General features: G+C 46.0%; 1 protein-coding gene across 1 annotated transcript in view; it reads right to left on the reverse strand.

The window, feature by feature from the left end:
• The window catches only part of MDN1 (midasin AAA ATPase 1), a 1,740,009-nt gene that overhangs the window by 668,259 nt on the left and 1,043,936 nt on the right, over nucleotides 1-27,814 (reverse strand). The window contains exons 49-50 of the mRNA XM_069235499.1: nucleotides 7,311-7,531; nucleotides 5,320-5,433 (exon numbers count right to left, since the gene is read on the reverse strand). Of these exons, the coding sequence (XP_069091600.1) occupies nucleotides 5,320-5,433; nucleotides 7,311-7,531 (335 nt within the window). The remainder of the gene's footprint in view (nucleotides 1-5,319; nucleotides 5,434-7,310; nucleotides 7,532-27,814) is intronic.

Here is a 27,814-nt window from a genome sequence, read left to right on the forward strand (position 1 = left end):
TACCTTGCGCAGCAGAATTTTGGATTTTGTGAAATTGACGGTGAACCCTAGTTTGAAGAGGGTTTGTATGATATGATTTGTGTGATTTGAGCACTCTATTAACGAATTGGCCTTGATTAGCCAGTCGTCTAGATATGGGAACACATGTATTTGCTGCCTTCTTATGTGTGCAGCGACTACCGCTAGACATTTGGTAAAGACTCTTGGTGCGGTTGTTAATCCGAAAGGCAGTACCTTGAATTGGTAATGTATTCCCTTGAATACAAACCTTAGGTATTTCCTGTGCGATGGGTGTATTGGTATATGGAAATAAGCATCCTTGAGATCTAAAGTTGCCATGTAGTCGTGTAGTTTTAGCAATGGCAATACTTCTTGTAGTGTGACCATGTGAAAGTGGTCTGATTTGATGAAAGTGTTCACTACTCTGAGGTCTAGGATTGGTCTCAGCGTTTTGTCCTTCTTTGGTATCAGAAAGTACAGTGAGTAAACTCCTGTGTTTATTTGTGTGTTTGGCACTAATTCGATTGCATTCTTTTGCAATAGTGCCTGCACTTCTATCTCCAGGAGATTGGAATGGTGTGTTGTCAAATTTTGTGCTTTTGGTGGTATGTTTGGAGGGAATTGTAGAAATTCTATGCAATAACCATGTTGGATAATTGCTAGAACCCAAGTGTCTGTAGTGATTTCCTCCCATGCTTTGTAATAATGACTTATTCTTCCCCCCACTGGTGTTGTGTGGAGGGGGTGAGTGACATGTGAGTCACTGTTTAGTAGTAGGGGTTTTGGGGCTCTGAAATCTTCCTCTATTTCTAGGGAATTGCCCTCCTCTATATTGTCCCCGAAAACCTCCTCTATACTGTCCCTGGTAACTGGACGGTGTTGCTTGTGAGGTGCTGGCTTGTGTGCTCTGACCCCGAAACCCCCCTCGAAAGGGTGTTTTACGGAATGTGCTGTAATTCCCTCTGCTCTGCGGGGAGTAGAGTGCGCCCATGGCTTTGGCAGTGTCCGTATCTTTTTTGAGTTTCTCAATCGCTGTGTCCACTTCTGGACCGAACAGTTCTTTTTCGTTAAAAGGCATATTGAGAACTGCTTGTTGAATCTCTGGTTTAAATCCAGACGTTCGGAGCCATGCATGCCTTCTGATAGTTATAGATGTATTAATTGTCCGTGCAGCTGTATCTGCAGCGTCCATGGAGGAGCGGATCTGGTTGTTGGAAATGGTCTGTCCCTCCTCAACCACTTGTTTTGCCCTATTTTGTAAGTCCTTGGGCAGATGTTCAATGAGATGTTGCATCTCGTCCCAGTGGGCTCTGTCATAGCGCGCAAGTAGTGCCTGGGAGTTCGCGATGCGCCACTGGTTTGCAGCTTGTGCCGCGACTCTCTTACCAGCTGCATCGAACTTGCGGCTTTCTTTATCTGGGGGTGGTGCATCTCCAGATGTGTGAGAGTTGGCCCTTTTCCTAGCTGCTCCTACAACGACAGAGTCTGGTGGCAGCTGTGTAGTGATGAAATACCGGGTCTGTAGGAGGCGCCTTATACTTTTTTTCCACCCTTGGTGTGATTGCCCTACTTTTGACCGGCTCCTTAAAGATTTCTTTTGCGTGCCGGAGCATACCAGGGAGCATAGGCAGGCTTTGGTATGAGCTGTGGGTGGAGGAGAGTGTGTTGAATAAAAAATCATCCTCGACCTGTTCTGAGTGGAGGCTTACGTTGTGAAATTGTGCTGCTCTAGCCACCACTTGAGAATACGCGGTGCTGTCCTCTGGTGGAGATGGCTTCGTAGGGTATGCCTCCGGACTGTTATCTGACACTGGGGCGTCGTATAGGTCCCATGCGTCATGATCTTGGTCACCCTGGCTTATGGTGGTGTGAGCTGGGGAGTGTGATGGAGTTCGTGCTGGTGAGACGTTAATCACGGGCAGAGGAGAGGGTGGTGGGGTAACTCTTTTCACCACTTTTGGTTGTGGTGTCTGTTCAGTTTGGAACTCCAACCTTCTCTTTCTTCTAATGGGGGGAAGGGTGCTTATTTTTCCTGTCCCCTGCTGTATGAAAATACGCTTTTGCGTATGGTCCACATCAGTTGATTGTAGCTCTTCCTCAAACCTATGCTTTTGCATTTGTGAGGTTAGCGAGTGCTCTTCTGTATAAGAGCCTGAAGCTGGGTCGCTTGCAGTTTGTTTCGGCACCGAAACCCTGTCTGCGTGTTTTTTCGGCTCCGAGGTGACTTTTTTCTTTTTCGGGGCCGAAACCTCTCGGCGTCGATCATCTTCGGTGCCGCTGTCTCGGCGTCGAGCCGTGTCCACACCGGCATCTCGGTGTCGAGGCTTGTCTCCAGCACTTTCTCGGTCCCGAGAAGGCTGCGTGCCGGTGTCTCGACCGGAGTCGGACGATCTCGGCACTGTTTGGGCCTTTTTCGGTGCCGACGGTCGGTCACCGAATTTATGGGTGGAGCCATGGCCTGATGGCAGTGGCGTCCCCTGGGCCTTGTAAATCTTCCTCTGTGTGGTTTTCGACATCTTACTCACGGTTTGTGTATCGTCGAATCCTTCGGAGTCTGATTCTTGGATCGAGAAGGTACCTTCCTCTTCCTGTTCCTCGAACTCTCGGTGGGCTGTCGGCGCGAACGCCATCTGAAGTCTTCTGGCTCGACGGTCTCGGAGTGTCTTTCGGGACCGGAACGCACGACAGGCCTCGCAGGTGTCTTCACTGTGCTCAGGTGACAGGCACAGGTTACAGACCAAGTGTTGGTCTGTATAGGGGTATTTATTGTGGCATTTGGGGCAGAAACGGAACGGGGTCCGTTCCATCCGCGTTCTTCAGCACGCGGTCGGGCCGACCAGGCCCCGACGGGGGGTCGAAAAACTACCCCCGAAGTGCACCGGAGCTCTTCGATCTTCGATGCGGTGTTGAATCTAAGTACGCCGATCCCGAACGCAACAATACCGACGAAAATCTTCCGAAATTAGCTAACTTTCCGTTCCGAAACTCGGAGCGACAGGAACACGTCCGAACCCGATGGCGGAAAAAAAACAATCGAAGATGGAGTCGACGCCCATGCGCAATGGAGACAAAAGGAGGAGTCACTCGGTCCCATGACTCGAAAGACTTCTTCGAAGAAAAACAACTTGTAACACTCCGGCCCAACACCAGATGGCGAGCTATTGCAAAACATGCGTATCTACAGCGACAGATGCCATCGAACATAAATGTTTTAAGGTCACACTTCACTACGGACGTTGGTTCCAGTACAAAAAATAAAAAAACGTGTATACACATGTTTGAAAAGTTTAGGCTATGAGGCTAAGTATAATGCTCCCAGAATGCTCTCTGATTAGATGCAAATGAAGTGTCATTTAGTAAAATGTGTTGGTGCATGCTAGTATTTCCCAAAAATATTTTTAATGGAAAAATCAGTGTAACCATTTTCAACACGATTATGGGAAGCATGAAAATACACAAACACTGACAAAGCCAACTGATCTGACATATTTTTATAAGTCTTTTAGTTTCATCAATGCGTGTCTTGTTTTGACATGGCTTTTGTAACACTTTATTGTTGTGGGATCTATCAGGCCCTCAACACTGTAACAAACACTGGCAAAAAAAAAAAAAAAAAACGTTTTTGAACACTGAAAGCACACGTTGCCACCAGTGGCATAACAAAGGCCCGCAGCCGCCCTCCTGGGGGCCCCTTCAGCACAGCCTGAGGGGTCTGAAGAGGGGGCTCCTCCATGTTCTTTGCAAAGGGGCACCCTCCAGTTTCGATACGTCACTGATTGCCACTGTAGTTCCTGACACTGAACAAAACTACTTTGTGTGCCAATATGCTCCTTGTGGAAGAGCAGAATGCGATCGCTCACAGTAAAGCCAGCCGAAAGAGAGAAATAGAAGTTTAATAAAAACAAAAAACATTTTTTAACACCAGACCTAACTAGGGACCAAGACCCACATGTAGGTAGCTTTTTGCATGTCGCAAACAGCGACTTTTGATGTTTGCGGCGTGCAAAAAGCACATCGCGATGCACAAACCCAGTTTTGCGATTCGGTAACCTGGTTACCGAATCGCAAAACGGGTTAGCGACTCGCAATTAGGAAGGGGTGTTCCCTTCCTAATTGCGACTCGCAGTGCAATGTAGGATTGTTTTGTGACCGCGAACGCGGGCGCAAACCAATCACAGTTTGCACCCATTTCAAATGGGTGCTAACACTTTCGCTAAAGGGAAGGGGTCCCCATGGGACCCCTTCCCCATTGTGAATGTCACTGTAAAAAAAAATTCAGACCAGGCAGTGGTCCTGTGGAACACTGCCTGCTCTGAAAAAATGAAACGAAAACGTTACATTTTTCGTTTTTGTAATGCATCTCGTTTTCCTTTAAGGAAAACGGACTGCATTACAAAAAAAAATTAAAAAACTGCTTTATTAAACAGCAGTCACAGACATGGTGGGGTCTGCTGTCTCCAGCAGGCCACCATCCCTGTGAGGGCCGCCATTCGCAAGGGGGTCGCAAATTGCGACCCACCTCATGATTATTCATGAGGTGGGCATTTGCGAAGCCCTTGCGAATCACAGATGGTGTCAGGGACACCATTCTACATTCGGATTTGCGACTCGCAAATTGCGAGTCTCTCTGACTCGCAATTTGCGGGTCGCAAATCTGAATCTACTGACGTGGCCCCAAATTCTTAAAGAAAGTCACAAAAGTGCACCCATGGTATATGTCGTACCCCTATAAAATATTTGTGAACTTTATTTTAGCATGGGTAAATACAATGTGTAGATTTGCTCATGTGAAAATCTATTGAGCATTTGCAAGTTCATTTTCCCTCCAGCCACTTTCTTTCCAACCCTGGAAGAAGTTCTAATTCTGCCATTGTCAGGAGTAAATGTCCAACCTTTCTTATTATGGGAAAATATTAGAGAGAAGCTGGTGAAAATCTTTAAAACATGCAGGTTAGTAGGTTTGCAGACTCAAAGGCATTCCAGCCCTGGAACTATTGCTTACTGCTTCCTCCAGCCCCAGTATGCAGATCTGCAGAAAGGTGGAAAAATAAGGAAATTGCTACAGTATGGATTGAAACTGCAAGTATTCAAGCCCTACTAAGGTAGTAGCCCTGGCATAATCAGAAAGGCTATTATCAGAGCTCTTACATAATGAGATTGCTGCCATAATTTGTCGCCACACTACATGGCACCAAAGGGACAAGTAGATCTTTTTACAGGACAAGTAGATTTGAGAAGCAACCTGTCCCCTAGACAAGTAGATATTTTAATAAATTCCACACCCCTGACAGTTTGGGGGAAGATAATTGCATAATTTACCTGCCATGTTTGGTTGCAGTCGTTTGATGACATCACGAATTCCATCAGAGAGAGAGCTTGAAAACAAGTTGTTTAAAGCATCAACCCCAGCCTTTAGCTGGATGCACACAGGATCTGCCATGGGTAGAAGATATGGTCATTGAGTTATATACAGTTAACAACTGCTAACAGATTACCCTAAATGTATAGAAGAGGAACCTGTAAACACATTTTGCTAGACAACTACTTCCCCAATTTAATGTTTTATGTGCTTAAACCCCCTGTTCTCCCTAGTAGCGGTCAGATAGGCACACTGAGCTAGAACACATTAACTCATCCCAAGATCCAGCAATCTGTTGAGTATGAGTACAAAAGTTATAAAAACAGTTTTAAATTTGAAAACCTTTTTTTTCCACCACATAATGGTTGTGATTTTTTAATTGGAATTTGTCTGCAAAATCTATTAAGTAAACATCCCAATATTCTGTCTCACCACTAAGGAAAAAAAAAAACATCATGAAGTGCTTTTAGTAAAATAACATAACAAAATATTAACTTCCTCCAGTACTGGTGGGCATCTTAATCCACAAGTATAAACATACTCACTATTCAGAGGAAGGTAGGTAATTTATTTCAGTATTGAACCAGAGGTTAAGATGGCACAAACTCAAACAAAGAAATGCTTTAGTCAATGTAGCTTGTCATTTGGGGTTGGCACTGACAAAAGTAAAAACATATTTATCATAATCACTTATTACTGTCAACGGACAGGAGAAGAAAATAACACAATGGTAAAAATAGACAACTAGCTTTCACTGCTGTCTCAGTATGCAACAGTATGGGCCAATACTTAAATTCAACTCGATGAAAAAGACTGAAAACAAAGCCACGATCACATTGGTGCAGCTATTAATATGCAAGAGCTCCTGGACATAACAGGCATTAAAGGCCATCAGTATGCAAATGGAACTCCTTTTTATAAAATGCTAACAGAAATGGAAAAAGTAAACGGTAGGTGACTTGGGTACAACCTTATCTCAAAGTCCTGACTGTAGCACTACCTAAGGTTGATGCTCCAGAAGGCTGACTATATTTTCAGAGTGTTCTCCTATTAAGGAGTCTCTGCTCTCACATAACTGGGAGACGGCTATTCTTTCAAGCTATACTGGTAGGCTTTATCTGAGAAGCCAAAGTAAAAATGTGAGATTATGATTAAAATCCAATTCAGTTTCGACTGCCCTCTTGCGCTCATTTGGATGAAGGAAATGCTATTTTCTGCATAAGACCAATACCTCAATGGAGCCTTTAGAAGAGGGGTTACATGCTATTACATGTCTGGCAATAGGAGCATTTAATTGATAATCACTCAAATCCTCTGATAGGTGCACTGGCATATCATGGGGGCTAGGTTTCCTCTTGATATTGTGTGCTATTAACCTTAAAAGTAGCCCTGTCTAGTAGAGCAACCACAGAGATTGAACCTTAACTAGAATTCAAGGTGTTCTGTGCAGAGACACTCATACATTTAGTATTTTCCTTTATAGATATGCACACCTGACATTATCTTCCCTTGAGAGGAAAGAAAGGTCATTAAATTAAAAGTGGAGTTTGGCATTGAGCACAATTATTGTGTTGCTAAATTGTTTGGTGTTTAATGTAAAATGATTCAGCAACTATTTGAAAATGCCTTCACAGCACATTGAAGTTTAGGGCGTATGAAGCAATAAGGTAAAATAATCCATTGTTTAAATTCTGTAGCATAACTGTTAAATAAACACCTCGCATGCCAACCAGACCTGAAGTCAGTAGAAGAAAGTGCAATGACTGAATAACTGTCACAGAAAATTTAAAATGTAATAGACTTAAAAAGAAACAATAACTAAGGACAAAAAAATAGAAGAACAAAAAAGGACAATATAAAAAGGTCTCCCATTTGCCACAATAGTTAAGACATGATTTTTGTTTTTAGAAGACCTTAGAAGGTAAAAACAAAACGAATGTTATCTACATACCCCGACCGTGTGGTATTTTCTTATTCAAATCATTAAGCCACCTCACTCTCAGCATCCAGTCTGAAAAGGCTGCTTTCTCTGTGACTAGCTTCACAGCTGCAGCAATGACATCAATTTCCTCCATCCAATGAGCCTCCATTTCCACAGGACTGAAACGGAGGCTGTCCGGATTTGTCGACTGCATAACTTTCTGAAGATCCTGTACAGTCAATGGCAATATTCTGGAAACAACAAATAAATATGCTTCTGAATTGTTAAGCTAAGTAGTACCACCAAAGAACAAAAACGGAACAAAAATCTGATGTTAGTCATTTCTAGAAATAAAAACCTCAATTTCATGGTAAAACAGCAGATTCATGGTGATATATCACAACTTTAACTGCCCTTTAACATTTTAATAATCTCAAAATGTCATAGCAGAAATAAATTCTATTTGTTTTAGAACTCTGGAAATTATCAATTTAACTGTAATAACATGGATGAGGTGAGGGACAGTTGACAAAAGAAATGCTCATGTCCAGCGACAATAGGAGAAACAAACACAATACAATGGATACATCATGAATTCCACAGTTTCCATACTCTGACACACAACTGATGGTTACCCCATCTAATGCAACAAAGCTCTGGTTGAATAGACTGCCATTATCCACAAATCCAATGAAAGTGGGCTACTTTCAAGAGAAGGAGGGCTCCATCTGTGCACAATTAATATACTACCAGGTGGGTACTGGCCCTTTGTTTTTGCGGTCCCACGTTAGCCAAAGTAAGAAAAGCTTCTTTACCTGATGCATATATGCATTTTTTTTTTTTAGCCTGGACATCTCACAGCAGCTTCTGAGTACTTTACACAACACCACTGGATGAAAACAGTAATGGAAAAACATCTAATTTTGAAGACTGGGCTGATTAATGAACTGTTCCTTTCACGTCCACATTTAAAGTACTTCAATTTATTATTTTTCTTTTTGCAAAAAAAAAAAAAAAAAAAAAAATGTTTATTCCTTAAGTTACAACAACCAAGGCACCAAAAACATAATCATCATCAACATTCTCCGAAGTATCTACCAAGCTCTTCGTTTTGATTTTTCCATCTACCATTCTTCGGTGAGACTTAATAGATGGCCTTACCTCATATACTGGACCAACCACCGCTCTTCAGCCACCATACTTCTACCATACCCCTAAGTAAACATGTTATATGTAATCCGCTATGCTCTTTCCGGTGGATATTATTTTGTAACTGCAGATTCCTGTGTGTAAATATTCCCAATGCGCCAGTCTAGACACAACCTTTAAAGCAACACTCCTGCAAGCCGTTATGTAGCAAGGTGTGAATATACACTGACATCATCTGCTTCGGAAGTGAAAAGGTGAGACCCATATACACACCACCCATGCATGCTGATGTCAGCTGCTTCCGCAGGCACGCTCGCTCCCTCGGTTACAGAGTCCATCAGCAAATTGTTATGGTCAGTGCGCAGAATTCTAGATCGGGATGTTTTTAGATGGAAAGGATCCAGTTTACAGAATGGGGAAGAGGAGGGGTCAGTGAGGAACCTGCAGTTAAGAGTATCCACCAGAAAAAACGCATTTGCAAAGGCAAGCATCTTGCTCTTCTGATGGGTACTTCAAACCGCAGATTCCACACACTGTCAATAATTAACCATAGCAATATCTTCCCCCGTGGTGGGTCTGTGAACTGACTCACATCAAAATGCCCTGCAGGACTTGAGTGGGCAAAATGTCTGTGTTGAGAGACATGCCTGTCCAGACTGAGTGCTTGATGAACATGTGCACAGATGCCCACTTTGAGACGCCTAACAAATATCTAGGACAGGCACTACTTGAACTAATACAGTGGTAGCAACTTTGCCTGTGGTGGAATGATCAGGTATGCCTTCCAAAGGCTACTTCTTAGCCAATACGTATCAGATGTTAATGCAGAGAACAGTCAATCCAGAGGTGGCCGTAAGTGCACAATCTTGCCCTTCTTTGTTACAGAAAAAAAACAAAAAGAGCTGGCTGTCCACCTGTTCATACTGGTGCTAACTGTGTAAAAGCTGAAGGTTTTCCTAAAGCTCTAAAAATGGAGTATCGATTACTTTCCAGAGATGAGGCAGAGCAAAGAACGCTAGCCTGCCTGATATGAGGTGGTGTTACCACTTTCGGCATAAAAGCAGCTTGGGTCCTTACCACCAGATGACCTGGGAAAAATGTCAGTGAAAGGACAAAAACAGACAGGCATCTTTCCACTGAATAGCCTCCAACAACTCGTGCCAAATTGCATCCTCCCAAACCCTCTTAGCCTGGGAAAGAGTATTTTTATATTTTACTCTAGCATCTCTAATCAATTCCTGCGAGGAGGTCCCAACAGCAGTTTTCAAAGACAATTGTGCTGCGGAAGAATCAGAATTAAACCACCACTCCGGTTTCCCAGCTGTACACTGTTTAGTAGCCAGATTTTTAATACAAAAATATCATGTATCTTATCTACAAAGGGACAGTGAATCGTGAGAATCGGAATGTCCTTAGTGTCAACGTTTTCAATCTTTGAAACATTTCACCCTTTGGAGTTATGGTCACTGTCATGTCGGTTATCCATTCTCATGTCGCCCAATGATCGCCACAACCTAATGTCTAATAAAATATAATTAATAACACTAGTATAGTTACCATGTTTAAAGGTTGGGGCCCTGTTTAGGTCCGATAGGGTACTGCCATTGCAGGCTCTCAGTCCTCGTTCCAAACTAAAGGCAGTTAACTGAAGGGTAACACAAGAACATTGTAAGGAAATGCCTCCTTGGCATGGTTACCCCCTGACTTTTTGCCTTTGCTGATGCTATGTTTACAATTGAAAGTGTGCTGAGGCCTGCTAACCAGGCCCCAGCACCAGTGTTCTTTCCCTAACCTGTACTTTTGTATCCACAATTGGCAGACCCTGGCATCCAGATAAGTCCCTTGTAACTGGTACCTCTGGTACCAAGGGCCCTGATGCCAGGGAAGGTCTCTAAGGGCTGCAGCATGTATTATGCCACCCTAGAGACCCCTCACCCAGCACAGACACACTGCTTACCAGCTTGTGTGTGCTGGTGAGAACAAAATGAGTAAGTCGACATGGCACTCCCCTCAGGGTGCCATGCCAGCCTCTCACTGCCTATGCAGTATAGGTAAGACACCCCTCTAGCAGGCCTTACAGCCCTAAGGCAGGGTGCACTATACCATAGGTGAGGGTACCAGTGCATGAGCACTGTGCCCCTACAGTGTCTAAGCAAAACCTTAGACATTGTAAGTGCAGGGTAGCCATAAGAGTATATGGTCTGGGAGTCTGTTTTGCACGAACTCCACAGCACCATAATGGCTACACTGAAAACTGAGAAGTTTGGTATCAAACTTCTCAGCACAATAAATGCACACTGATGCCAGTGTACATTTTATTGCAAAATACACCCCAGAGGGCACCTTAGAGGTGCCCCCTGAAACTTAACCGACTGTCTGTGTAGGCTGACTAGTTCCAGCAGCCTGCCACACTAGAGACATGTTGCTGGCCCCATGGGGAGAGTGCCTTTGTCACTCTGAGGCCAGTAACAAAGCCTGCACTGGGTGGAGATGCTAACACCTCCCCCAGGCAGGAGCTGTAACACCTGGCGGTGAGCCTCAAAGGCTCACCCCTTTGTCACAGCACCGCAGGACACTCCAGCTAGTGGAGTTGCCCGCCCCCTCCGGCCCCCACTTTTGGCGGCAAGGCCGGAGAAAATAATGAGAATAACAAGGAGGAGTCACTGGCCAGTCAGGACAGCCCCTAAGGTGTCCTGAGCTGAGGTGACTCTAACTTTTAGAAATCCTCCATCTTGCAGATGGAGGATTCCCCCAATAGGGTTAGGATTGTGACCCCCTCCCCTTGGGAGGAGGCACAAAGAGGGTGTACCCACCCTCAGGGCTAGTAGCCATTGGCTACTAACCCCCCAGACCTAAACACGCCCTTAAATTTAGTATTTAAGGGCTACCCTGAACCCTAGAAAAATTAGATTCCTGCAACAACAAGAAGAAGGACTGCCTAGCTGAAAACCCCTGCAGACGAAGACCAGAAGACAACAACTGCCTTGGCTCCAGAAACTCACGGCCTGTCTCCTGCCTTCCAAAGAACTCTGCTCCAGCGACGCCTTCCAAAGGGACCAGCGACCTCTGCATCCTCTGAGGACTGCCCTACTTCGACGACGACAAGAAACTCCCGAGGACAGCGGACCTGCTCCAAAAAGACTGCAACTTTATCCAAAGGAGCAGCTTTAAAGAACCCTGCAATCTCCCCGCAAGAAGCGTGAGACTTGCAACACTGCACCCGGCGACCCCGACTCGGCTGGTGGAGAACCAACACCTCAGGGAGGACCCCCGGACTACTCTACGACTGTGAGTACCAAAACCTGTCCCCCCTGAGCCCCCACAGCGCCGCCTGCAGAGGGAACCCCGAGGCTTCCCCTGACCGCGACTCTCTGAAACCTAAGTCCCGACGCCTGGAAAAGACCCTGCACCCGCAGCCCCCAGGACCTGAAGGACCGGACTTTCACTGCAGAAGTGACCCCCAGGAGTCCCTCTCCCTTGCCCAAGTGGAGGTTTCCCCGAGGAAGCCCCCCCTTGCCTGCCTGCATCGCTGAAGAGATCCCTTGATCTCTCATTGACTTCCATTGCGAACCCGACGCTTGTTCCAACACTGCACCCGGCCGCCCCCGCGCCGCTGAGGGTGAAATTTCTGTGTGGGCTTGTGTCCCCCCCCCGGTGCCCTACAAAACCCCCCTGGTCTGCCCTCCGAAGACGCGGGTACTTACCTGCTGGCAGACTGGAACCGGGGCACCCCCTTCTCTCCATTGAAGCCTATGCGTTTTGGGCACCACTTTGAACTCTGCACCTGACCGGCCCTGAGCTGCTGGTGTGGTAACTTTGGGGTTGCTCTGAACCTCCAACGGTGGGCTACCTTGGACCAAGAACTGAACCCTGTAAGTGTCTTACTTACCTGGTAAAACTAACAAAAACTTACCTCCCCCAGGAACTGTAAAAATTGCACTAAGTGTCCACTTTTGAAATAGCTATTTGTGAATAACTTGAAAAGTATACATGCAATTGAAATGATTCAAAGTTCCTAATGTACTTACCTGCAATACCTTTCAAACAAGATATTACATGTTAAATTTGAACCTATGGTTCTTAAAATAAACTAAGAAAATATATTTTTTCTATACAAAACCTATTGGCTGGATTTGTCTCTGAGTGTGTGTACCTCATTTATTGTCTATGTGTATGTACAACAAATGCTTAACACTACTCCTTGGATAAGCCTACTGCTCGACCACACTACCACAAAATAGAGCATTAGTATTATCTCTTTTTACCACTATTTTACCTATAAGGGGAACCCTTGGACTCTGTGCATGCTATTCCTTACTTTGAAATAGCACATACAGAGCCAACTTCCTACAAACATACACACTGAGATTTTCCTGATAACCTGGGTATGCCCCGTATCTCTTTCTCAGAGTCACTAAGGGCTTTACTGTAGAGAGAAGGTTCAAATTAACAATTAAAATCACCCGCTACTATGACTCCCAAATTGTTTTTAGGCCATTTCTGCCACCCTTGGGGGCAGATCAACCTATTTTTAAAATGGCAATCTGCTCCCAAGGGAGGCAGAAACCACTAGACAACCGTTTTTTTTTTTTTTTGGGAACAATTTAAAAAAAAAAAAAAAAAAGGTGAGCAACCCCTTAGGCAAGGGTCGCTCCCCTGGGTGGCAAATTTATTTAAAGCCATTTCTGCCCCCATGTCCCTCCCCCCCCCCCACCTCTAGGGCAGAAACCACTAGGCCACAGCGATTTTCTTTTCTTTTTTCAGATGGAGACCCACCTTGGGGACAGATTGCCTATTTTTCTTAGGCAAATATGCCCCCAAGGGGGGCAGAAACCACTAGACACCAGGGATTTTTTTTTGCACCAATTTCACGCAAGGGTAGTGACCCATTAGACAAGGGTCACTCTCCTGGGGGCAAATTTATTTTAGCCCATTTCTGCCCCCTTTGGGGACAGACAGGCCTATTTTTGTAAGGCTCATCTGCCACCAGATGGGGAAGAGAGCCCACCAGACAAGTTTTGAGGAAAAAAAAAAAGGGGGGGGGGGGTATGGGTAGACCCCCACCCCAAAGAAATGGGGACAAATGTGTTCTGCCCACCGGGGGCAGATGGGGCAATTAGCCCCGATCCACTCCCTGGGGGAGCAGAAAGCCTACTAGATGCAAGGGAATTAAAAAAAGAAAAAAAAAAATGAGGTAGTGGCTACCAACCAGTATGGGTATGGTTATGACCCCACCCAAACTGAAGGGGGTAACAGTCTTTCAGCTCTGCTCTCGCACACAAACATCTTATCCCATGGTAAGCAAGAGGAAATTTGATTATTTTGGGTTTAGGTTTTACATTTGGGTCATGAGAGCTTGTCTAACTTTCAAAATCGTCCCACTTAGAATGGTGAGGGCTGCACTTTTTGGACTTTGGGTCACTGCATGTAGAAAAAGCTACGAGACCTAAACACATCTGAAAACGAAACATCTGGGTGAGTCCAGGGTGGTGTGCTTCACGTGCACCATTTTCTTACCCACAATGCCCTGCAAACCTCCAACTTTGCTGGAAATCAAACATTTTACCCACATTTTTGTGATGGAACCTTCCGGAATCTGCAGGAATCCACACTATTCCTACCACCCAGCATTGTTGCATCTATACCAATACAAATTCTGTCCCACTTGTAAGCCTAAAAACGTTTTTTTTCCAAACTGCCCTTTTGGACCTGCTTTGGTTCCCCCTCATTTTCAACATATTTTTGCCTCTTCCCTGTCAGAGGCACTTGGCCAACCTACACAAGTGAGGTATCATTTTTACTGGGAGACTGAGGGGACCGCTGGGTGATAGGAAATTTGTGCCGGTGCAGTGATCCCACACAGAAACGTGGGACAAATGTGATTTTTTTTAAGCTATATTGCGGTTTGCTGAGGATTCTGGGTAAGTAAACACTGGAGGATCCACGCAAGTCACACCTTCCTGAACTTTCTTGGGTGTCTAGTTTTCAGAAATGTTTGGGTTTAGTAGGTTTGCCTATATGGCTGCTGAGCCCAACCCAGGACCAAAAACGCAGGTCTGAACCCCACTCCCCTCAGCAGAAACAGGTACTCTTGTATTTGACAATTTTGATGTGTCCACATAGTATTTCGGGGCATTTCCTTTCGCGGGCACTAGGCACACCCACACAAGTGAGGTACCATTTCTATCTGGAGACTTGGGGAAATGCTGGGTGGAAGAACATTTGTGGCTCCTCTCAGATTCCAGAACTTTGTATCACCGAAATTTGAGGAAAAAGTGTTTTTTGCCACATTCTGAGGTTTGCAAAGGATTCTGGGTAATAGAACCTGGTGAGAGCCCCATAAGTCACCCCATCTTGGTTTCCCCTAGGTGTCTAGTTTTCAAAAATGCACAGGTTTGGTAGGTTTTCTTAGGTGCCGGCTGAGCTAGAGGCCAAAACCTACAGCTGGGTACTTTCCAAAAAAACACCTCAGATTTCAATGTAAAAATGTGATGTGTCCATGTAGCATTTCCTGTTGCGGGCATTGGGCCTACCTCCACAAGTGAGGTACCATACAGAATAGCAGAACAAGTGTTACTGCCACTTGTCTTTCTCTACATTTTTTCCTTCAAATGTAAGACAGTGTGTAAAAAAAGACGTCTATCTGAGAAATGCCCTGTAATTCACATGCTAGTATGGGCACCCCAGAATTCAGAGATGTGCAAATAACCACTGCTTCCCAACACCTTATGGTGAGCCCATTTTGGAAATACAAAGGTTTCCTTGATACCTATTTTTCACTCTTTATATTTTTACCAAATGAATTGCTGTATACCGGGTATACATTGAAAACCCATGGAAAGGTGCAGCTCCTTTATTGGTTCTTGATGCACCTACAAGTACTATATATCCCTGCAACCAGAAGAGTCCAGCAGATGTAACGGTATATTACTTTTGAAAATGTGACACCGCAGGAAAAAGTTAGAGCAAAACGAGGAGGAAAAAATAGCTTTTTGTCATCTCAATTTCAATATTTTTTTTTTTATTTCAGCTGTTATTTTCTGTAGGAAAACCTTGTAGGATACACATAAATTACCCCTTGCTGAATTCGGAATTTAATCTACTTCTCAGAAATGTTGAGCTTTCCGGGATCCAGCATTGGTTTCGCACCCATTTATGTCACTAACTGGAAGCTAAAAGCACCAAAAAAATAGTAAAAATTATGTATGTCCCAGTAAATTGCCAAAATTGTGTTGAAAATTTTGATTTTCTGATCCAAGTCTGCCTGTTCATGTAAGCTGCGAAGATGGTGATTTTAGCACTACAAACCCTTTGTTGATGCCTTTTTCAAAGGGGGGGGGCACAAGCCTTGTTCTGCAGCCCTTTTTTTGCAATTTATTTAAACAAATTTTTTTGCTGTATTTTGGCTAATTTCTTGGTCTCCTCCAGGGGAACCCAGAGGGAAGGAAAAGGCCCGGCACCTGAGGAGGGGAGGAAAAGGCCCGGCACCTGAGGAGGGGAGGAAAAGGCCCGGCACCTGAGGAGGGGAGGAAAAGGCCCGGCACCTGAGGAGGGGAGGAAAAGGCCCGGCACCTGAGGAGGGGAGGAAAAGGCCCGGCACCTGAGGAGGGGAGGAAAAGGCCCAGCACCTGAGGAGGGGAGGAAAAGGCCCAGCACCTGAGGAGGGGAGGAAAAGGCCCGGCACCTGAGGAGGGGAGGAAAAGGCCTGGCACCTGAGGGGTTAAAACTCTTAGAAGTACGCTGAACACCCAGAACATCAGGGGAGTATATTTTCATCAATACATGAGAACATTGCAACTTAATGTTCAATAGAATAAGCAGACCACCCCACCTCTTTAGCATAACTGCTACTTCCTGTAGCTTGGGCCTTCTCACTATATGTTAAAAAGCCTACATTAAATATCCTCTCGGTAGCCCATGTTTCCTGGAATACCCAGATGTCAAAAAGATTAATATAGGACACCAATTCAGGGTCTAATAACTTCTTGCTTACATCGGCCAAATTTCAAGAGATAATCCTTAGTAGCGGCAGACCATCACTCCCACTAAGCCCAGGGCAAGAAGTAGAAAGCTACTGAGGTCTGCTTAGTCTGGAATCAGTTAATCAATTGTCAACAACCCACATACTTGATGCCTCACAAACCTCCCTTGGTCTCTCACTCCCAATGACCTTGTTGCCAAGTCCTAAGGACCCATCAGCACACATGAACTTTGGAACGATTGGTGCCAAACAATTTCGTTCAGGGTAGAGCTCATGTAAAGGGACCCAATACCATCTATACGGGGGTAGAAATAGAAAATGACTCCCTCCAGACTTAGCAAAGGTCACAGCATTAGGCGGGTGCAACTTCAATCTTATACCAGTAGTTAGTGAGGACTTGAAATTACGAGTGTGCAATTCATAAGTAATAAGTTCATTAACCAGCATCTCATCTCTCATTTGTAAAGCAATGAAATCATAATCAGTCCCTTCCTAAGAGTGTCTCCTTGGACTCACAATGTAAGATATAATAATTGAGAGACAATAATGCTTAGACCTCAAGCGATGCACAGCCTTATTGATCAGGGAAAACTCATCCTCAAAATAATCTGCTGAAAGTCTAAGGACCTTAATCATATAAAAAGTTCTTTCATATGACCTAAATACAGTCGGAAAGCATAGTGTTAGGTCTGCCTGGTCTACAACTCTAGCCCAAGGTTGAGGTTTTAATCAGGTACAGGCATCCTTAGTGGGTACGGCAACAGGACCACATACACTTACTGGCGGGAAACCCCAGTTGGAGGAAGTGTACTCTGGGAAGTGATTTCAGGAGCTCCTCGGGAATCTACTTCACCAAAACGCAACCAGGGTACATTGTCTTTAAATTGCAACTCCATGCTCACAAAGGAGTGCAGAGTGGCCAAGCCATGTTGAGATTTATCATCGTTGCGCAACGTACAAAACTCTGACGACTGCCTCAGTTTCTCTGAGACAATAGGAGACCCACCTCTGACACCTCGGTCATCAACAGTACAACATGCCTTCTTTCCCACCCAACAAAACACTTGTACTCACAACTGGCTAAAGTGGCAAATCCCCCATTATTTTCTCAAGACAGAAGACTCTTCATTTCATCTATTTTACAGCGTAATAGTCTCAGGTCCTCATTTAGTCTAATACAATCAGATACTCAAGTAGGGGCGCCCACAGAGAGCAGCGGCACTACCTCGCAGTTATTAGATATTATCTCATCGTCCTCCAGTGGAGCAAATCTTTTAAAGCATGGACTGTTAGGGCGAACAACAACCACTGGACTAAGAGGCTGCCTGGGAGGCTCAATGGAATTTGCAGAACCTCCCTCATTAGAATTTGGCTGGGAAGTTACTTCCAAGGGATTTTGAATATCCAAAGTAAATGCAACATTACTAATAATTAAGGATTTGCCCAACAATGATTTGCTAATACCCAAGGGACCCTTCAGCGCTTTGCTAAACATTGCAGGGACTTTATTAATTTGTGGTTTCTTTGCGTTTTGTGTCTGAGGCACACTGTCCTTGAGAATAGCCTCCACCTCCTTGATTAAACAATGTGATTTAGCATACTCTGTACACAAGATACAGCCAATCAAGCAGTTCCATTTTGGGCAGACTTGACAAATTTATCTGTATTGTCAGGTTTTCTTAGTTTCTTTGTATCACTATGAGACAGAGAAGGGTCCACAGCCGCCCTCTTCCCCATTGCTTGGGAATAGATAGAAGTAACAGTCAAAACGACCGAGCAGCAAGTTGAACAACAGCCAGGGGTCAACAGATAAGCAGGATCAATAGAGTAGATAATGAGCTTACCACAGCAGCTTTACAATTCACTTCGGAAAGGGGGTGGCCCAGCCTGGCCTCCTCCAGCTGATGATGGGTGAAGACAGCCCGGTCTTGCCAGGGCACTTACCGTGCAGATGGGCGTGTAAATTACATTAGCTCCACTTGCTGCTGCAATCCCCGCTGGTCAAAGTGGTGCCCCAGGCAAGCGTGCATCTGTTATTTTCAATAAAGATATTCTTTTGAGAGAATCAAAATACTCTTTCCTCTCCACAGCACTGCAGGTATGAGTGAGTCATTGCTGAAAAGATTACCGGTCAGGTTGTGAACGTTACCCAAATGTCACTCTGGATACAGATTTTTTTTTTTGCTGAACCTCTGTGCGCTAGTAGGTGGACCCTGTGCCTCCGCAGGACATTGCTCTGCTCACAAAGTGCAGGGAGTATATAGGCACTACTTCTACAGACTGACATCGCTTGCTTTCGAAGCTCTCAGCTTCTCAGAGGCAGAGCTCGGACAGCAAACCAGTTGTGACCAGTGTGCAGATTCCTAGACTTGGGGTCTTACTAATAAATAGAGTCTAATCACAGAACACGGAGGATGGGAGTGTCAGTGAGGATTCTGTGGTTAGAAAGTATCTACAGGAAATAGGATTACCAAAGGTAAGTCATCACAACTTTTGAAAGGATGTATGTCTGTGTTCGTAAAACTAGTTTGTCTGGGAAGAAGGTGGTCTACGGTGAGTTGATGTAGAGAGCTTGAAACTCACTTAGCCACCACACTCTTATAGCTACAAGGAATATTGTTTTAAGAGTGAGAAGCCAAATGGAACAGCTGTGAAGTTGTTCAAAGGAAGTGATCTCATATGTGGGGACTTATTTAAGGTCCCACTGCGGCACGTGGAAAGGAGAGGGAGGAAACTGATTACAAACTGTGATTTAAACAGGAAGAGCTGGTCAGGCAACCATAAAAATGTCAAAGGTACCTTTTAACTGTGTCCAAAGCAAAGCCCTGCCGAGCAAGAGACAACCACAAATTTGCACAATGACTGGTGTATACATTTTTTGTAGAGAAACACCTGGATGCCAAGATGACATAAGAAACCTCTGGATGTAGGTCAAAGGCTTTCAGCTGTTGCCGCTCAATCTCCATGCATGAATGTAGAGATTACAAAGGCCCTTGAGGGGCAGCCTGATTGGAAGGCAGTTGATCAAGTCAAGGAGCTCTGAATACCATACTCTCTAAGCCCTATCTGGAGCAACTAGGAACACCTGGGGCTGGTCAGGCCTGATCTTCAGAACTCAGAGCAGAAGGAGTATCCGTAAGAAGGAATACAGGATTTCAAAGTATCACTAAGTGGCATGTGTCTCCTAGTGAAAGCAAACAACAAGTTTATGTGCTGATATTGCATGTTCTCAGCAGTGGCAAATGGATGAAGCCAAGGTTATCCAAATACGTTGTAGACCAAGCGGCACATCTGGATTTAACTGCCATTTGTGGTCCGCTAGTGTTGGGTAACCATTTTAGTTACAGGTTCATACACATTATTTTAGCAAACTAGGCCTGCCGCTGTGCACTTTAATCTAAATATATTTTATTCAGCTTTGTCTATTATATTAACAATATCCACATTTTCGGTCTTGTTTTATTTCTCGCTATCTAGCTATTCTTTGCCTAGGCCAGCACTGCATTCTTAAACAAGACATTTCTTTCACTCTGTTGTTTTCTCAAGGCTGCAATAAGATAGGTTGCGGGCAAACGTGGTAACGCTTTCTCTCTAGTGTTCATAAAAACATACACACTCTTACGTAGGAAACCTTTCTTGGAACATCAGCTGTTTTATTATAAAAACACTACTTTGACCCATGTACGTTAGAGGGAGATTCCAGCCAGATGGCCACAACTGTATGTGGATTGCTTCGATGCAGCTGCTTATGTAGACTACAGACCTCTTGCTCATGTATGAGGAATGCCGTCTCCCCAGGGTAACCCGAAGGGCAGAACTAGAGCTTAACATGCTGTGCTCTAACATAGCCTAGGTAGGAACCATTTCAACGACTCTAGCGACAATATGGGTAGTGTTATTTTTATGCTTCACTCTCCTTGTCACAATTTTAATCCTGTCATGTTTCATCGTCCTAGTTATTGCAGCACATGCTTTATTTTCTAAGATGCAGTTGCTTCATTAAAACCTTATTGAATTCTATTGTGCCTCAGTGTCCTTGTATATGTGAGATTAATATAACTGAGAGAAACAGCTGCTATCTGAGCGACCACGATTTCCCTGAGGAATCAATTGTGTCATGCGCTCGGCTGCCCAATCATCCCTGCTCTCGGGTGGAGATGAGGCCCTGCTAGTTAGCCGGAGCAAAATCCGGATTAGGCTGACAGGTGTCACCTGTAGTGGGTTCAGACTCAGTCACCCACAGTGCAAGTGATTCTGTCGCCAAAATCCAGTAGTTTCATTAAGATAATGAGAGCCTAAGTGACACTATGTGTTGCCAGCCGAGCTCGCCCACATTGGAATTCAAAGATCCTCCCATGCTGGTTCACCACCAAGAACAAGAAAGCCAAAAGGATGGCCCAGAGTTCCAGTAGGCTGATATGAAGCCAGCTTCAGCCAGAAACCATAGACCTCTGATCTCCACCTCTACAAAAGTGATGCCTTGGTCCCCACTGTCAGCATTGAGTGCAGTAGGGAAAGTGGCCTGCCACTGATTCAATCACAGTCTAGTAACCACCACTGTAGATCTTCTGCCATCTTCTCCAAACTCTGTCCCCGTTCGGAGAGGTCCACTTGATTTTGGGCCCAATGAGACTTCAGATCCCACTGCAGAGCCCGCATATGCCACCCTGCATGTTTGACCAGCAGGGTAGAGGAGGTGGTCAGTCACAGCAGCAAGAGTCAACTCACTGAAATACAGCACAGAGGCTAAAAGATCAGGATCATAGCCTGAATGTTTTGGACTCTCCTTTACAGGTGAAAATTACAAAACTGAACCATGTCCAGAATGGCTAAGATGAAGCAGAATACCAGGGAAGGAGTCAGGTCTTTGGCACACTGATAGTAAGTTCCAGGGATGACAGGAGGGCTGCCTTAGTCTAAGTGGTTGATGACTGCCTGGGACAAGCCTGCCTTCAGCCGCCAGTCGTCAAGGCAGAGGAAGACTAAGAGCCCTGATCTTCGAAGGTGTAATGCTACCACCCCCACAACTTACATGAACACCAGTGGAGCACTGGGAAGAACAAAAGGGAGCACAGTGAACTGGAAATTTAACTGTTCCACCACAAACTACAGACACAAACCAATGGGCAAGTATGAAGGGTATATGAAAATAGGATTCCTGCAGGTCCGCCACCGTCCATTCTCCAGGGTTGAGAGCAAAAAGACCTGGGCCAGTGCAAACATCATGAATTTTTCCTTCCAGCAAATATCTTGATTTTCTTCTTCTGGAGAAAGGAGCTGGAAGGGCACTGGTCTGAAATAGGACTAAGACCTCCATCTTTCATTGGCATAAAAAAGCAGCAGGAGTAACAAATATGACCTACTTCAAGCACCCTCTTAATAGCCCCTTTCGCTGAAAGGTCTTGCACCAGCTCCTCTCAAATGGACAGGTAGCCTTCTGTCAGTTGTTCCTTTATTATTATAGGGTAATGGAAAGGGAAAGAATCTCATTTGGATTTTTAATGCTTTCCTTCAACTAGTCCAAAGACTTTTGCGCAGGACGACAAAGGTCCTCAGGAACAACAACTGCACCAAGACTGGGATCTGGACCTAACCTTCCACTCGGACTGGTCTCACCGCAGAAGTTTATAGTGCTTGGAGGGCATAGATCTTCGCCTCACCATATCATATGGCCTTCAGGTTTCCATTCATGGCCCAACCACAGGCAAACCTGTTAAGTATCTGTCATAGACATTCGTTTACAACAGCACTTACGGGACTTAACACCTGTAGTTTTGGGAGGTGACATTTCCCTTGTGTAGGAAACCACCCTTTGTGGCATGGTTAGCCCCCACTGTTTGCTTGGTTTCTGATGTGGCTTTGCCTGTTAGTGCACTGGGTTCAAACTAACAAGGTCCCCAGTGCCAGATCTTGATCCCCAAAACTGCACAGTTGTTTTGCACAATTAGTAAACTCTTTAGCTTCCACTGAAAGTCCCCATTAAATATATCCCTGGTACTTAGGGGCCTGAGGTACTAAGGAAGGTCTCTGAGGACTGCTCCACCAATTGCTCAATCCTCAGGAACCCCTCACCAAAGCCCAATCAGTGCTTCCATTGCAGACTGTGGGGGTCATTCTGACCCTGGCGGCCGGTGACCGCCAGGGTCACCGACCACGGGAGCACCGCCAACAGGCTGGCGGTGCTCCCGAGGGCATTCTGACCGCGGCGGTTCAGCTGTGGCCAGAAAGGGTAAACCGGCGGTCTCCCGCCGGTTTACCACTGCCCTTGTGAATCCTCCATGGCTGCGGAGCACGCTCCGCAGCCATGGGGATTCTGACACCCCCTACCGCCATCCTGTTCCTGGCGGGTCTCCCGCCAGGAACAGGATGGCGGTAGGGGGTGCCGCGGGGCCCCTGGGGGCCCCTGCAGTGCCCATGCCCACGGCATGGGCACTGCAGGGGCCTCGCAAAGTATTTCAGTGTCTGCTAAGCAGACACTGAAATACGCGACGGGTGCAACTGCACCCGTCGCACCCCTGCAACTACGCCAGCTCAATTCTGAGCCGGCGTCCTCGTTGCAGGGGCATTTCCTCTGGGCCGGCGGGCGCTCTTTTGGAGAGCGCCCGCCGGGCCAGAGGAAATGTCTGAATGGCCGCCGCGGTCTTTTGACCGCGGTGCGGTCATTCAGCGGCGGTACCTTGGCGGACGGCCTCCGCCGTCCGCCAAGGTCAAAATGACCCCCTGTGTGTGTTGTTGCACGCTAAATTGAGAACACGACCCTGTCACACATCCCTGTGTGCCAGGTCCCATATCACTGCATGTGCCAGGGTGCATCCAGGCACATGTGAGACCATTAATGCATGAGCAGATATGCCCCTGAGATGTCTCTGTTGATTCTGAGACATAGTAAGTGCACTGGGAAGCCATTTTAAATGCATGTGCTGGAAGCAGGTCACCACGAGCTCCCTAGCTGCAGGAAAGTGCCCCTTTTGGCATGGCCATCCCCTCCTCCATTTTTTGCCCGATATCTGATGCTAAATTTACTTAGAGTGTGCTGGGATCCTGCTAACCAGGCCTAGGCACCTGTGTTATTTTCCTAAACTGTACCATTGCTCCCATAACTGGCATGCCTCTGGAACATATCTATAACCCTTGTAAAAGGTACCAATGGTGCCAGGGGCCCTGTGACCAGGGCAAGTTTCCAAGGGCTGCAGTATGTATTATGCCACCCTAAGTGACTCCTCACCAAACACATGCACATTGCTGTTGCAGACTGTGTGCGTTGGTGGAGAGAAAAAGGTAAAGTCGACATGGCACCCCACCCTGGGTGCCATGCCTACAGAACACTGCCTGTGGCACAGGTAAGTCACCCCTCTAGCAGGCCTTAAAGCCCTAAGGCAGGATGCACTGTGAGGGCATAGATGCATGAGAAATATGCCACTATAGTGTCTGAAGTCCATTCTTAGACATTGTAAGTGCAGTGTAGTCATATTGAGTAAATGGGCAGGGAGGTTGTCACTACAAACTCCATAGCTCCATGATAGCTTCACTGAATGCTTTGATGCTTGAAATCAAACTTCTCAGTTTACTAAACCCAAAATGATGCCAGTGTTAGATTTATTCAAAAATGCACACAGAAGGCATCTTAGAGATGCCCCTGAAATTCACCCAACTCTGTAGTGTGTAGCTGACCAGTCTATGGCAGCCAGCAATCAGACAAGTTTGTGACCCCCATTGTGTGGAGAGCCTTTGTGCTCTCAGGAGCCAGAGACAAAGCCTGCTCTGGGTGGAGGTGCTTCACGTCTGCCCACTGCAGGAACAGCAACACTTGGTGATGAGACTCAAAGGCGCCTGCCTTTTGTTACACTGCCCCAGGGCAATCCAGCCAGCGAAGATGTCTGCCCCCTGTACCAAGTCCAACCTTTGGCAGCAGGTCTGGTGGGAGAAGGAAAAAGCACAATAAAGAGTGTCCACCCCCAGCTGGGACCACCCCCAGGGTGCCCAGAGCAGAGGTGAACACCTCTCTGCAGAATCCTCCATCTTGGTTTGGAGGGAAATAGCCAACAGGGGTAGGAATGTGCTCCCCTCCCCAAAGGGAGTGGGCACAGGAAGGGTGTAGCCACCCTTCGGGTCAGTAGCCATTGGCTACTGCCCTCTGAACTCCGTAGCACCCCTAAATCTAGTATTTAGAGGCACCCCTGAACCTTGCTCTTCAGATTCCTGGCGACCTTAAAAAAGAAGGACTGAAGAGCTGCATCAGCAGTGAAGACTCCAGATGACAGGTGACTTGGCCCCAGCCCTACTGACCTGTCTGCAGCTTCAAGACTCCTGTTACAAAAAGACGACTCATCATGCAGGACCAGCGACCACTAGAAACCCCCAGACTAATGCTTGCCTGCACTAAGGACCATGAACTCCTGAGGATGGCGGCCCTGTCCACAAAGAAACCTCCAGCAAGGACTCCAGAAGCCCTCCGAATCCGTGAGTCTTGCCCACTCTGCACGAATCCAGTATGCCCACCGGTCCAAAGAAGGTCCCCAAGTGATTCCAACCTCAAGCCCACCCTAGGTTGACCCATCCTGATCAACACAATTACACCTGCAGCCTAAATCCAGAGGGTGCCCCTAACTGTGGCCGGCTCCTCGATCAAACCTGTAGCCTCTTTGAGAACCCAGAGTTCCTCACTGAAAAGCATTGGGCGCTGTGTTTGCACCCTGCACCCGGCTGCATGCCGCTGAGGGTGTATATTTGGTGTTGACCTGTGTTGGTACTTTTCCACCCCTAGGACTACATTGCCTTCAATATTTTTTGCACAAAGTGTCTTCTTTTGCTATTGAAAAGTATTGCTTACCTGAAACCTGTGCTTCCTGTGAATTATGAATTGCATTTGATACTTAAGAAGACACATTCTTGAAACTGTACTTACCTGCAACAAAATATCTTTTTGGTTTTTGGAAATAAAGTAAAGTATATTTTTGGTACATAAACACCGAACTGGAGTTAGTCATTAAGCATGACTGTGTGAACAACAAATGCTTAGCACTACCTTCTGATAAGCCTAACTGCTTGAATCACACTACCACAAAAGAAAGCATTAGTATTATCTACTTTGGCCTCTGCAAAGCACTGGGGAACCAAATGGACACGGTGAACAATACACCTTACTTTGGTATAGTACATACAGAGCCAGCTTCCTGCACCAGCTACATGATGGCTTCTCTGACACCTGGTATATTTGGGATGAAACACTTCAGAATAATAAACCCTCATTGGCCTCAGTGATGGATTTATTTAAAAAAAATGCACACAGAGAGCACCTTAGAGGTGTCCCCTGAAAACCTACCAGCTACTAGCGTGTTGACTGACTGGTCCTGACCAGCTCAGCCACCACAGATGCATTTCCATCCCCCCCAAGGTGAGAGCCAGCACTCTCGAGTCCCTGAGACAAAGGCCTTCTCTGGGCAGAGGTGTGACCTCCTCTCCGAGACAGGATGGATATTCGGGGGGAGGGGGTGTTAAGGGCTGGGGGGGCTTCAAAGGCCTTGCCTCCTTTGCAATACGACCCAGGTCTCTCCAAATGCCGCAAATGACAAACCCCCTGTCCTAATCCCACTTTTGGCAGCAGCACAGGAGGGAAAATTTGTTAAATTACGAGTGCCCATTTCATGCCACTCACACTGCCACAGTGGTCCGACTGAAGAGGACACTACGTTTCAAGTTCCTCCATTTTTGTTTGGAAGGAATTAGGTCACTGGGGTTAGGGTGATGCCCACTTCCCAGCAGAAGTGGTCATGAGAAGGGTGTAGTCACCTTCAAGGTGGTCAGCCCATTTGCTACCGCCTGGAACTCCCTGTAGTGTCCCAGATTGGCTAGGTGACACCCCTGAACCTTAGACTTCACATTTCGATAACCTAAGAAGACCTGGACAAAGAAGAGTTACACCCGCAGACGAGGACAAGAAGCAGCAGCTGACCTGGAACCAGCCCCTTCGGCCTGCCAGCTGACATCAAAGGATCCTGCAAAAGAAGCCAACTCGTCCAGCCTTCAATAAAGTCTCAAATCTCCCATGCAACAAGAAACTCCAAGGAAAAGACTCTGCAGCTGCTGGAACCCCTGGAAACCCAACACCAGAAGTAACCACTGCACCCGACATCCACAACCCAAGGTGAAGACAACCAATGATGCTAACTCTGGTCCCTTGGACTTACCCAAGACAACTGCAGCCTCTGCACTCAGGCCCTCTCTCACAAGATTGTGGAGAGAGAAAATCTAATTGCTACAGAGACAACTGCACCCGTGCCCCTCTGCTGAGGTGGGTCACCAGTGCCAACAACGTATTCTGGCTCCCAAGAGCACGAGTCCACCTTGGGTCCACCCCTGCCGGACCCTCTGACGCCGTCTGCAGCTGCAACACACAGGACCCCCTGACAGCGAGTGCGCCCAGACCTGAAAACCAGATACCCAAAGACACCCCTCCATACGTCCCCCCGTGGGAACAGGGCAAGAGGACCAAAGGTGAATCCACGTCCCTGCGAACCCAAAGCCTAGTACCTACCTGTTTGTTGTCCCTAACTGGCATCCTAGCCAGAGTCTGTAGGCTGTCTATGTGAGGACCAACCTGCCATAGGAAACCATTCATCAAACTACGTCTAACTGCACCTCAGCACCCGGCCGCCCCAGTGTGACCTGTTGGTGTGGTCCTAATCAGTGCCCAGTACTAACCTTAACTCCCTGGGATAGGCTTTGGAAATCATTGTTAACCCTGTGTTTTCTGAACACTGCTTTCCTCCATAGGATTACATTGCAAGAACTCTGAAAACTGCACTGTGTCGATTTCAGAAACTGCAAGTGTTTATGCTTCGAAGTCTAGTTACCTGATTATGAAGTTCTTGGGTTTGAAACATATATAAAAAGAATTGCTATTTCTTTCCTCAAATTGGTCTCTGGTTTATTCTTTGAGTATACGTAATTTCTTGACTGTGTGTAGAACAAACCCTCTGATAAGTCTCACTCCCCGCCCACACTACCATAAACAGAGGATTAGTCAAATCTACCTTTGCCTCTGCCATACCAATTGGGGACTCCACTGAACTCTCTGCACAGTGTACTTCATTTTAGTGCAGTATATAGAAAGATCGCTTCCTACAGAGGGTTTCCGAGACATAGGTTTTACAAGGTAAAGTGAATCACAACTTCTCACTTAAACATGAACTAGCATTGCCAAATATAATGAATTCAACTGTTGGGAAAATGTCTGTGAAAATCTTGGGAAAGTATCAATGTGGTTAATTAGAGTTACTTTAGGCGACCAACTTCAACAGGGAGACCAGTAAGGTCCGCAGAAACAGTTACCGCCTCTCAAAAAGCAGTCTCCAGTTCAGTTCTAGTGTTAGTGGCCCTTGCCTCTGACTTGCATTGGAGCGGT

Source organism: Pleurodeles waltl, chromosome 5 (assembly GCF_031143425.1).
Source record: "Pleurodeles waltl isolate 20211129_DDA chromosome 5, aPleWal1.hap1.20221129, whole genome shotgun sequence".
NCBI lineage: Eukaryota > Metazoa > Chordata > Amphibia > Caudata > Salamandridae > Pleurodeles > Pleurodeles waltl.